The sequence below is a fragment of the Orycteropus afer genome, unplaced genomic scaffold (genome assembly GCF_000298275.1).
Source record: "Orycteropus afer afer isolate SDZICR_OR568_19922 unplaced genomic scaffold, OryAfe1.0 scaffold00751, whole genome shotgun sequence".
NCBI lineage: Eukaryota > Metazoa > Chordata > Mammalia > Tubulidentata > Orycteropodidae > Orycteropus > Orycteropus afer.
In genome coordinates, this window is record NW_006922338.1 from 548,316 (window position 1) to 561,366 (window position 13,051).

At 57.0% G+C, this 13,051-nt stretch overlaps 1 protein-coding gene across 1 annotated transcript in view; it reads right to left on the reverse strand.

Annotated features, from left to right (window-relative positions):
- CIAO3 (cytosolic iron-sulfur assembly component 3) overlaps positions 1–5,950 on the reverse strand; it is an 8,244-nt gene extending 2,294 nt beyond the window's left edge. The window contains exons 1-7 of the mRNA XM_007957466.1: positions 5,885–5,950; positions 4,535–4,630; positions 4,170–4,313; positions 2,916–3,048; positions 2,178–2,312; positions 1,109–1,227; positions 417–546 (exon numbers count right to left, since the gene is read on the reverse strand). Coding sequence (XP_007955657.1) covers positions 417–546; positions 1,109–1,227; positions 2,178–2,312; positions 2,916–3,048; positions 4,170–4,313; positions 4,535–4,630; positions 5,885–5,950 — 823 coding nt within the window. The remainder of the gene's footprint in view (positions 1–416; positions 547–1,108; positions 1,228–2,177; positions 2,313–2,915; positions 3,049–4,169; positions 4,314–4,534; positions 4,631–5,884) is intronic.
- Positions 5,951–13,051: the final 7,101 nt, after the last annotated feature.

The window sequence follows — 13,051 nt, forward strand, 5'->3', positions numbered from 1 at the left end:
GTGGGCAGTTCCACTCTGTCCTCTAGGGGCGCTGTGGGTCAGAATGGACTCCAGGCAGTGGGTGTGGTTTGGGCTTTGCTTCTGTGAAGACTGACAGCCTAGGAGACCCTGTGGGCAGGTCCACTCTGTCACTTGGAGTCACGTAAGTCAGAATCGATGGCCCGGTAGCAACAATGGGTGCTGACCAGCGTGAGAAACACTGCTAGACTTAGAACCCCTGCTGGCTCCCGCTGCAGCACGTTCAGAACCATCAGCTGGGCGCCGTCCCTGCAGGTCCCTGGGGCTTGACTGGCCACTGCGGCCCTGGCTGTGTGGACGGGCCGATAGAGGAGGGTCCTGACCAGCCTGTTCCCCTGCCTGGGGCTCCCTCCGGGCCTCCGCCTGGGCCCCGGACCCTGTGGGAGACACGGACTCGCCTGTGGTGATGACACAGTCCACATCACGTGTCTGGAACTCCTGGTTGAAGAAGTCGGGTCTGGATGCTTCAAGCTTCTTATCGTAGCAGGGCATCACCGTCACATGGTAGAGCTGGTCAGGGGCCAGGTGCTGTGCGGGGTCAGGGGACATACAGTTGTCCTATGTGTGGTTCTAGGACACCCTGCACACGGATGTCACCTGTGCCCTGGCTCCTCCTCCGAAACCTCCCCTGTGAGCCTGTATGTTATCAGGGCCCGGGCTCATCGCTCCAGAAAGGGGGGCCGCCTGCAGACACGGGCCAGGCACAGGCCAGCCCCAGCAGAGCAATCGGGGCCTTCCGAGTGGCTCAGACGCCATCTTGGATGGAGCCAGGAGGTCAGGCAAGGAACGGGCAGGTACTCGGACTTGGGGAGACTCGGGGGCACAGCAGCCACTGACCAGCAGCTCAGCTTCCCTTGTCACTGGCCACTGACCTGTGGCCTCCACCTCCCGGCCCCTAAACCACAGACCTGGGCTGCCAGTGAGCACGGTCAACACCTGGAGCAGGCCCTCCAGTGACAGAGGACCAAGTGTCAAGGAACAGGGTGGTGGAACATTCCAGAAGGGACGCGCTCACTGAACTGTGACATGCCGTGTGTCCGTGGGAGCCCTCTCTCACATCTCACAGTCACTCTCCACCCAGTGCTGTCACCTGCTGCTGGGCGAAGAAGTCCTTGACCAGGGCGCCCATGACCTGCTGTGGGGACCGGGCAGTGCTGAGATGCGGGAGCAGGACGCCGCCGTGAGTCTTCTCGGCATAGCAGATCCAGCCTGGGCCGACGGGAGCAGAGGGCTGTGGTGAGGGTACCTGTGCCGGCCACCTCTCACCACCGGGAAGGGACTGACTGACGGGTGGGCTGTGTGTCAGGACTTCACTGCACAGAGGGACACCCGTTCTCTCATCACCCACAGGTATATTCTGTAGTGGCTCACAGGGCCCCCACCCAGAGTTATTGAGTCCATTCTGACCCACAGCGCCCCTAGAGAACAGAGTGGAACTGCCCACAGGGTTTCCAAGGCTGTCAGTCTTCACAGCAGCAAAGCCCAAACCACACCCACTGCCTGGAGTCCATTCTGACCCACAGCGCCCCTAGAGGACAGAGTGGAACTGCCCAACAGGGTCTCCCAGGCTGTCAGTCTTTAAGGAAGCAATGTGCCTCATCTTCCTCCTGGAGCGTGGCTGGTGAGTTTGAACCGCCCACCTTCTGGTTAGGAGCTGAGCACTTCTCCCACCATGCCACTATGGCTCCTTTGCTAGGAATAGTAATTCCCCAAAACGCTGCTTTTGGGAACATACAGTTGAGTGCTTTAAGCACCATGCCACTGGGGCTCCTTGGCCCCACCCTAGGAAAGCATAAAGACTCAAAGGCTGACCCCCATGCAGGTCTCCTCCTGGGGCCCCCGGGCCAGTGCTTCTGACTCATTCCCACAGAGCCGTCCGCCTCCTGCCCCTGCCCTGTGGGCTCTGAGCTGCTTACATCCAACAAGCCTTGACTCTCAGCTCCCTGTCACCCGCACCCAAGGGCGGGTGCAAGCAGTATGCAACTGCCTGCTGACCTAAACGGGTGGCAGTTCCCACCCAGCCAGTGGTCGCAGAAGGCGGGCCCGCATGCCCCTGAAGGCCACGGCCAGGAAACCCTATGGAGCAGCTCCACTCTGTAACCTGAGGGCCCCCACAAACCAACGACAGCAGGATCCCGGGACGTGCGGCCCACACGCACCTGGGCAGGCAGCAGCCAGCACGGGCAGGGCCTGTTTGGGGTCAGCCTGGTTCCGGAAGCGCTGCACGAACTCACGCTGGCTCTCGATGAGGCTGAAGTTTCGTGAGAAGGCCGTGTCGAACACGTAGTGAACTCCTGGAACCGGCAGCCGGCTCAGCCCGGGGCGGTGGTCACGACCGGAACCGCGGCCACCGGTGGACAGCAGCCAGAGCAGAGTAGGCTCTGAGGGACTAGGGGTGGTGCCCCTGCCTCCCAGAGGGACCCTCAGCATGTTTGTGGGGTCACACAGTGGTGCTGCTGGCCTTGCCCCTGCCTTCCAGAGGGACCCTCAGCATGTCTGCAGGGTCACACAGACACGCCGTGCTGTGGACAGTGACCACAGTGTTGCCCAAGAGCCTACAGCTGACATGGGCATCCTTGTCTGGGGCCAAAGGTCCCTCTGGTGGGGCTAAGCCACACTGTGTGTGGAACCTGGCCACCTGTCTACAGGGGGCATGCACTCAGTGTCCTCCCCAGCTCTGTGTGCAACGTGGATACCTATCTACACGGAGGCGTCCACTCTGGGAAGCCCCTGCCCCGGCCCCACGTGGTGTCCCTCATGGCAGAGCTGTCACTTGGGCTGGAGCTTTGGGCTCCACCCAGAACAAAGTATTACCGAAGCATCAAGTTCAGAAGTGAGTGAACAGCCAGTGGCCGGTGTGTGGACCCCCCCACCCCCAAGTGCCACCGCTCACCCACCTATCTTTTTGAAGAAGGAAGTTAACTTCCTGGCAGTGTCTGAAGGGCTCAGCTGAAATCTCGCAGCTAACGAAGCCGTGGACTGTGGGGAGACCGAGACGACCACCAGCTTCTGCTGCCCTGGCGCTGCTGCCTGGGAAACCAGGGGATGTGGTTAACCTTATATCCACGGACACTTCCACAGGAGCCCTGGTGGTCAAGGCATTCAGCTGCCAACCAAAAGGCCGGCGGTTCACACACACCATGAGAGAAAGGTGAGCCGGTTTGCTTCTATAAAGATGAACTGGAAAGATGAACTCTGGGGCAGTTCTACCCTGGCCTCTAGGGCTGCTAGGAGTCAAGAGTTGACTCAATGGCAGTGGGTTTTGTTTTGGTTTATAGTCACCCACTGCCCGTGAGTCCATTCCGACCCACAGAGCCCCTAGAGGACAGAGCAGAACTGCCCCCCAGGGTTTCCAAGGCTGTCAATTTCTGTGGAAGCAGACAGCCACATATTTCCTCCCCTGAGCACCTGGTGGGTTTAACTGCCAACTTTTCACTTTACGGAGACATGTGTATATACTTCTATTATTGTGGCAAAACACATATGAGAAAGTGGTTTCTACCCTTTCTACGTGTATGATCTGATTACGTTAATCACATTTGCCATGTAGCTGTCACCACTCTGCAAACCCAAGTCTTCCATCTCTCTTACCAGAGATTCTGCCTCACTCAGCAACATCCACCATCCTCTCCTGCCCCAGCCCCTGGGACTGGGTGAACACTGGTCTCTACGCCTCTGCCTGCTACAGGCATTTACACAAGTGAGATCACAGGATATCATCCTTTGGCGCCTGGCGTCTGTCACTGAGTGTAATGTTTCTGAGGTACATTCACGTTGTGGCATCAGGACTTCGTTTCCTTGTGGCTGAGGAGTGCTCCGTGGTGGGGATGGACCACAGACAGTGTTAGTCATCATCTGTGGACAGGCTGTCTACTTGTATCTACTAGGAATAGCGTAAACCCAGCATGGTGGGACCCGTCAACTCTTAAGTGCTCACAAGATGGCTGGACAGCCAGGCGTTAGCTCCCTCAGGTGGGCCAGTTCCACACAGACTTCAAACCACAGGATTGGGGCCTGGTTCTCATTGCTGGAGAACACTGTGAAGTAACTTGCTAAGAAGGATGCCCTCACACCGCCCGCCTTGACAAGTGAATGACAGAATGCCGGGTGATGTCAGGCAAAGAGGGTCTTGCAGCCCATGCACTGCCCACCTTATTAGCGTTGAGAACCTTCCGGAGCTCTCCGTGGCTCTGCTGGGTGATGAGCACACTCTCTGCTGAGGTGACACAGCCACTGCACGCCAGGCAGTCGTTCAGCGATATCTTTGCTTTCTCCAGCCTCCGCGTCCCACCATCCTGCAGAGAGAGAGAGAGCCCAGCTTGAGACCAGGGAGAGAGGGAGGCCGGAACGTCCACCCCTGCTGAGAAAACAGCCTCCTAGAAGCTGGCTGTTTGGCCTGGACCCCCACCCCAGTGGCTCTGGGCCCAATTCCTCACATGCAGGGATTCTCCACATCACCTCGGGAGAGAAGGAAGTGGAAGAACTGTGTCCGGACCCTCCAGGTGGGACGTCTTACTTGGCTCACTTGGAAGTAGCTCCCATCATCCTCAATGTGAATCCTGGCCACGCCGCTGCCCGGCCTCTTGTCCACTTTCACGGGCTTGATGCAGTCCTGAGCCGGGAGGAGACCCCAGACCAGGGCTGAGTGGACGGAGCCCCTGGGAAGAAGGGCTCCCAAAGGCCAGCTGCCTGAGGCCCTGCCAGAACCCCAGACGTTGGGACAGTCACATGTTCTAGGGTGCCTCACCCCATTCTCACACAGACCTGAGGGTCCCCAGTCAGTACCATGACCAGTGCTGACAGGACCAGCAAATGACCCTCGCCCTTTCCAGGTGTGAACAGGTGTGGCCACAGGGTGATGCTGGCTACTGAGAGGAAGGGACAGGCTTGGGAGAAGTGCTCTGTTTAGTCACCTCCCTGTCCAGTGCCTGGAAACATGTCACTCCCTGTGTGTATGCTCTCATCGCTAGAATACCATGCTGGCCACCCCCTCCTGAAGAACACCCGCCCCAGAAGGGCCTGGCCAGGCCCACCCCTGCCCACAGTGCCGGGGGCCAGGCCCATCCCTGCCCACAGTGCCGGGGGCCAGGCCCATCCCTGCCCACAGTGCTGGGGGACAGCCCCAGCCCCCTTCTCCTTTTCCTCACTGGCACCTCGCAGCTGGGACCCTCACAGCCGTCGGCGAGCAGCAGGCAGATGGGTGTCACCCCGGCCTTCTGTTCTCAAAGGCAACTGCACGTCTTCTGGCCCCTCCCCACCCCACGCAGCACCCACCGCACACCCTGAGGTCTACTGAGCTGCTGCGGGCACTTCACATGCACCGTCTGCCTGTCCTCGCAACCGAGGTGGGATCCCGGGCTGCTTCTGGATGAAGGGACTGCAGCTTAGAAGCTAGGGGGCCTGAGGCCTGGCAGATGTGGGCATGGGGGTTCTGAGCCCAATCCTGTCCCCGCCACTCTCCAGCTGGGTGACGCTGGTGGTAAATTACCTACCACCCGTTAGCGGCAGTTTACCCACTCAGAGTGGGAGGAGAGGCACCTTCCTGACTGAGCGGTCTTGTAGGCACAGGCTCCTATCTCACCAGGACACAAGCCGGGGTCCATGGAGTCCCTTAGGGCATGGGCTGGGGTCGCTGGAATCCCTTAGGGAGTGGGTCTGGGTCCCTGGAGTAGCTTAGGGCGCGGGCCAGGGTCGGAACCTATTTCTCCGGGAAGGAAGCAAGCCGGAGCTGAGAGGAGGAAGCTCCCGCCGCGCGGGAGGCGGACGAGACGCGGCCTCTCCGGCCCCTAGCACTCCGGTCCGCCACGACCCGCTCCTCGTGTGTGGCCGCCCACCCTCCCGAGCCGGCCCGCCCAAGCCAGCTCACCTGCGACGGCCCGATGAAGTCATCCAGGTCCGTCAGCTGCAGCACCCCACTGAAGGGCGACGCCATGGCGGCCACACTGCCGCCAAGCACCGCGCGCAGGTGTCGCCAAACGACGCAATAGGCCTACTGTTCCGCCACGCTGCTGAAAAGCGCCCCGCGCGGCGCCAGCGTGCCTCGCCCCGCGATCGACGCCCGGAAGGGTGCACGCCCCCTTCTGGGGGGCCCGAGTACCTTCGTTCTGCTCACTGATTCAGAACCCGGAACGGAGCCTGACACAAAGTCGGCGCTCAGTTTCCGTGGAATGAAAAGCGTGGGCGTGATGGAGCAAATGAAAGGAATTTCAGAGACTGTGTGTGTGTGTGTGTGTGTGTGGGGGGGTTCCTTAGTTCCTAGTGGGTCATTGCAGGGCCGTGGGGGCCCGCAAGGACCCCTGCTCTAGGGCGCCCCTCTCAGGGCCCCAGACCCTTTTGTGTCGTTTTAAGGAGCAGTTGGTGCAAACTCCGTTTCTCTATGAGCGCTTGTAACCCGAATCAGCCATTCTTATGCCGATCACGTCCGGTTCTACATCGAATGACTGTTTCTTACTGGAACCTCCCAGAAGAACCCCGGGGTCGGGTCTGGGCCCAGCCCCGGTAGTCTCAGTCCCTCTGGGAGTCCCTGGAAGTCTTACCTGGTCCTGTTATAATAGAAATACCACAAGGGGTGGCTTTAACAAACACATTTCTCTTATAGTTAAGGAGGCTAGGAGTCCCAAGTCAGAGTGCTGGCTCTAGGGAAGGCTGTCTTCTCCGGAGGAGGGTCCTTGCCTCTTGGAGGCCTGTTCCTCCGGGCTCTTTGCCATCTAACCTGCCTGTGTTTCTGCTTCATCTGCTCAAAGAGGTTGATTTTAGACACATCCTACCATAATCCTGTCATTAACACAGCAAAGAAAACCGGTGCCAAATGGGATTATAACCACTATGGGCGTAGGATTTGCAACACATATTTTGGGGATCCAATTCAGTCCATTGTATTGCGTGATGGTCAGCCAGTGTTTGGTTCAGAAAATATGATCACACACTCACACACATGCACTCACACACTCACACACCCACTCTCACAAAAACAGCATATACTCATACATTCTCGTACACACATTCACACACACAAACACAACACACTCATACATTCACAGACAACACACACACACACTCACACACACTCAGCCCGACTGCAGCTGCGCCACACATTGGTGCCGAAGCTTCTTCTGCCCTTAACGGGTGGAGTCCTCCAGCGCCCAGGGGCGGAGCTCGGCCGGAGCCCTCCGGCCCCCGGGGGCGGAGTCCTCCGGCCCCTGGGAGGTCCTTTATTACTCGCCGCTTTTCCCTGCGGTCCCCAGGCTCTGGTGCCAACCATGACGCCTCCGGTCTTTGCATTCATATTTTGCAAATTGTTTCATCATCATCATTAGCGAGTATTTACCGCCCCCTTCCCATGTGCACGGCTCCCAGGCTGAGCCTGAGAAGGCGGCTCCCACAGCCTGGCAGGACGCGGGGCCAGCCAAGGACGCGCGTGGCGCCGAGGCCCCGTGCACCCCTCCGGGGCCCTCGAGTTGGCTGCAGTTCTGCATGCTCTCGCGGGACTCCCCTGAACCTCCTCTTGGCTCGCACTGTTTCCTTGGAGGCTTGGAGGCACCAAATCCCCTACCCTGGGCTGTAGTCCAAGAAGTTCTGGTGGTATAGCAGTTAAGGCATTTGGCTGCTAACCAAAAGGTTGGTGGTTCGAACCCATCAGCCACTCTGTGGAAGCAAGATTTACAGCCTTGGAAACTCAGTGGGTCGGAAACCTAAATGAGCGTTGCTGTGAGTTGGAATTGACTAGATAGATGGCTGTGAGTTTGGTTTGGTTTGGATTTGGGCTATAGTCTAGACTCAGCCTGTGTGAGCACCCAGGGGCAGCTGTAGCAAAAGAACACAGAGTAGGGGCTGAACTCAGGGTGTCGGCAAGGGCCTGCCCCCTCCAGGGCTCTAGGGGAGGGTCCTTCCCCCTCGGCTCCAGTTCCTGGTGGTCCCAGGTGTTCCTGCGGCTCTCACCCCAACCTCTGCCTCTGTGGCCACGTAGCATCTTCCCCTCTATTTGTATTTATTTTATTTTTTCCCTCTCTCTGTGTCTTCCCTCTTTTCTTTGAAGACACTTGTCAGTGAACTTAAACCCACTGCCCTAGAGTCAATTCTCGACTCACAGCGCCCCTAGAGGACAGAGTGGAACTGCCCACAGGGTCTCCCAGGCTGTCAATCTTCACAGAAGCAAAGCCCAAACCACACCCACTGCCTGGAGTCCATTCTGACCCACAGCGCCCCTAGAGGACAGAGTGGAACTGCCCACAGGAGGCTGTCAATCTTCACAGAAGCAAAGCCCAAACCACACCCACTGCCGTGAAGTCCATTCCGATCCACAGCGCCCCTAGAGGACAGAGTGGAACTACCCACAGGGTCTCCCAGGCTGTCAATCTTCACAGAAGCTGCCTCATCTTCCTCCCCTGGAGCTGCTGGTGGCTCAGAACCACCAGCCTTTGGGTTAGCAGTGAGGTGTCTTAACCACTACACCACCAGAGCTCCTTCATCAGAGCCAACCTTAATCCAAGACGATCTTGTCTCAAGATCCCCCACTCACATGTGCAGAGCACATTTCCAGATAAGGACACACTCAGGGTTTCTGGTTGGATGTATCATCAGGGGGACCACCATTCAGCCCCAAAGAGCCCTCATGTCCACAGTCTTGTGGGGCTCTCAGAGGTTGAAGGACAGCTGAATACCAAGGCATTTGCCTGGCCTAGCTCACCTCCTAAATAATTGTGTGAACTCACCAATAGCTCTGGGAGAAAGATGAGGCAGTTGCTTCTGTGAAGATTGACAGCCTTGGAGACCCTGTGAGGCAGTTCCACTCTGTCCTCTAGGGGTGCTGTGGGTCGGAATAAACAACCAAAACCAAAAAAAACAAACTTGCTGCCATGGAGTTAATTCCAACTACACCATCAGAGCTCCTTAATCAAGTCAACAGCACTGAACAACAGAATTCACATGATGGGCCCCTGGGTGGAGCAAATGGTGGTCAACTCGTAGCCAAAAGGTTGGGCATTGGACCCACTGAGAGACGCCTCAGAAGGCAGGCCTGGTGACCCACTTCTGAAATGTCACAGCCTTGAAAGCCCTGGAAGCAGCTCTACTCTGCACACGTGGGGTGGCCAGGGTCAGAATCGACTGGAAGGCAGCCAACCACCTTCCTTCTGAGGAGCGGCTGGTGGGTTTGAACTGCCAGCCTCGAGTTAGCAGTCACATGCCTTAGGCACTACGCCACCAGAGCTCCCAACGATATTCACATGATGCAATATATCTGCCACTGTGATGAGTATCAAGGATGCATCCCTGCCCTAAGAAATGGGGAGGAGAAGCGGGGCTCGCTGCCCCAACACCCCGTGTGGCTGTGGGAGGGAGAAGTAGTCTCTGTGGCCTAGGAGAACCCTTGAGTCACCAGCTGCCTGAATGCAGGCCCTCCCCACCCTGGCTGTTGGTGCCCCGAGCACACAGGCAGTAAGCAGTAGGGGTCTCCAGAGCTCACGGGGTGGGGTGGGGGCTTCCCACTCCTGTCCCCCAGCACTCTACTCCTGACGGTTTGTGGCCCAGGAGCTGCCAGGCAGGCATGAGGACTGGTGAGGACGTGGAACCCATTGTGGCCACCTCCATCTGTAAGACAGGTAGAGGTACAGACAGGTGGACTCGGGGTGGCTTTCCCAGAGAACTGTCAGCAGTGGGAGAGACTCAACCGATGGGGGTCTAGAACCCGTGACAGTGGGCTCACTGGGCTCTGGGGCAGGCCCCCACTGCTGCACGTTCCAGGATCCAGGACAGATGTGTCCCAGGTGCAGCCCCTCCCCTGGTGCCTGGCTGAGCGCACCATGCCCCCTGCCCCGAGGCACATACACCACCTCTGTGAAGCCACATTTGAGTAGTTTTATTTGCTGGAGGGAATTGCTCTTGGCCGTGTGCACACCATTAGCAGTGTAATCCACACTGGCCCCTGTCCTCGGGGGGCCGCCACAGCTTGTCAACAGGTGTGGTCCTGGCACAGGCCCTGGGTGGCCTGCAAAAGCTGCAATTAGCTGTAAATGAGGCGGCCTGCGTGACCCGCTCCTCCTCGGGGACTTGGAGAGCCAGAGCGTCACAGCAGGAACAGCAGCAGTGACAACGCAGGTGGGATGCCTGCTCTGGGAGCTGGGAGGGGCTGCGTGAAACACCAAGTGTCTCTGAGTCTCCTGACGCTCGAGCCCCTGGGAGGACAGCCCGCTGCCTACCCTCCATGGCACCTGGGGCCCGTCTGCCTCACCCCCACACACCTGCCTGGACTCAACAGCACTATCCCAAGGGCCTCTGCACACACACTTTGTACGCAGACCCCCTTTCTGGTGGTCTGAGAAGGCTCCTGCCTGGGAGCAGAGTTGTGTGGCTGCCAGATGGGTCTGGGGTTGCCATTGGAGGTCCCAGGTCTAGGGGTGCCACTCAGGGCCTCCACCTGCAGAGAGGATGGGGGTGGAGGAGCATGGCCAAGGACTTGGGGGTGCTGGGTGGTGGTCACCACATGCAACATGGACAGCATGGTTTTCTATCCTGGCTGCCTACTAAGTGTGAGCCCCGCCCATGTCTCCCTGCCTCTCCCACGAGCCCTGCGGTGAATCTGCAGATGGGGACCCATGGCCTGGAAGCTGGGGTGCACACACTACAGCTCCACAGAGGAGACCAGAGAGCTGAAGGGGCCCGAGTCCCATTGCAGTTAGGCCAGGCTGCTGGCTGTGGCTTCTCAAAGGAGCCCTGGTGGGGAAGGGTGTCTGGGGTCATCTCCCATACGGAGCCCTGACTTGAACAATGGATCCTCTCTGGGCTCTGGGACTCCAGTCACCAAGCAGATGGGACTGACGGCAGAGGGCGGTGTGGCTGGGACGCCCAAGCCCAAAGGGGCTGAAGACGCAGTGGCGGAGTCTGCTCAGGCAAGGCTCCAGGCAAGGTCGCTGTGCCCAGCTGGCTGCCTTCAGCCACCCACCCGCTCCTCCCCACTCAAGGTATCCACACCAACACCCAGACCAGAGAAGCCAGAAGTGACCCTTTTCTGACTTCCTGGATGTGACTGGAGGTGCCCTCACAAGGGACAGATTCTGCCATGGGGAAAAAATAGGGATTTTTCAATGTGCAGAAAAAAAAAAACTTTGAAGTTGTTTTGTTCACTCCAACAAAGTTGGGTTGTTTTCCTCAAAGAGTGAAAAGGCCATCAATAGCATGGGGACAGATACTGGGGACCACCATCCCTGCCAGACAGGAGGACATAGTGGGGTGGCGTGAGGGGTGGGAGGTCCCCGCACAGGACGACACTCACACAACCAGGTGCCCATGGGCAAGGATGCTGCAAATGCCAACCAAACCCGTGTGGAGAAAAAAGAGCAGAGGGAAAGGCGTGTGCAGGTTCCAGGTTCCAGAGCTGCAGGGTGAGACCCAGGAACTAGTGCTGCTGTGCTTCGGTGTTGTCGGCTGATTCCGACTCGGAGTGTCCCCAGTGACACAGTGCAACTGCCCCTTGGGTTCTCTGGGCTGTAACCTTTCCAGGAGCAGACCGCCACGCCTTTCTCCCACAGAACTGCTAGGTCAGTTCAAACTATCGACCTTTCAGTTCACAACTGAGTGCTTCACCGTTGTGCCACCAGGGCTTCTTTTTCTTCTTTTACTTGTCTGAATTGTCCCACATTTCTGTAATGAGCATGTTGTTGTTGATGGTGTTGTTATGTGCCGTCGAGTCGGACCCACCTCATAGCAACCCCTTCTCGGGTTTCCAAGGCGGTATCACTACGGAAGTAGATTGCCCAACCTTCCTTCCGAGGAGTGGTTGGTGGGGTTTGAACCACCAGCCTTCTGGTTAGCAATCCAGTGTCTTAGGCATTATGCTACCAGAGCTCCTGTAATGAGCATAGCTTACTTAAAAAAATAGTAATAATTATTATTGTGATTTTGGGAAAAGTTTACAGAGCAGATTCATTTCCCATACAGCAGTTCGTACACACTTTGTTTCATGACATTGACTTCAACTCCCCCAGTGTAACAGCTCTCTTCCCACTCCCTCTCCGTGGTTACCCCTTGAGCACAGCTGACTCTTGCTTGTTTAAATGTATGTAATTCGGCATCTGTCCCTTTACATTGTCAGCAACACCTCTGATCCCGCCCTTCTCTAATTCTGTAAATCTCCTGCTTTAATTTTAATTTCTGTGATGTCTGGAAAGATCAAGCCCCTCTTCACAAACCCACCAGTCATTCGGCAAGTGATACAATGAACAGTTGTTGCTGGGGGCTCTGTAGTAGATTCTGCCCTTGTAGTGACCCCACAGGACAGAGCAGAATGGCCCCATAGGGTTTCCTTGCTGTCATCCACCCAGGAAAATACTGCCCAGTCTTTCTCCTGAGGAGCTGCTGGTGGGTTTGAACCAATGACCTTGTGACTTGATGGGAATAGATTTTATATATACATACATGTCTCTATCTCTGTCTCTACGTCTCTCTATCTACCTACCTGTCTCTCTCTTTCTCTCTCTCTTTATCCTTAAAGGATGACTCCTACAGATAGCATGTAGTAAGGTTTGTGCTTTTTCAATCTACTCTGTTATTGTTGATAGCTTCCATGGAGTTGGCCCCTGACTCATGGAGACCCCGTACAAAACAGAATGAAATGCTGCCCGGTCCTGCACGGTGGTAGTTCAGTTTGTGTGTCCCTTGGCTGGGCCTGGTTGAATGGCTGTGCAGCTGGATGTAATATTCCCCATATGAGACTGGTAATCAACTCCATGGTGGAATCTATTGGAGCAGCTGAGTAGCTGTTTTGAGTGTGTGCTCTGCTTCCTGTATATAAGAAACAGCTTTGGAAATGGTCTCTAGCTTACGGTACACTTGAACCCTGGATGTAGCAGCCTGCCATGCTCTGCCGACCCTGGGACTTTCAATGGACTTGAACGAATGGCCTGCCGTGTGTTTTGATAACATTGGGACTGTGCCTTTTTGCTTGTCAACCTCGGGCCTGTCAGCCTCAGCAGCCAGCAGCTGTCTGAGTGAAGAAAAGCCTCTAGCTCTAGTGGACCGGGAACAGGAGGCAGAACTG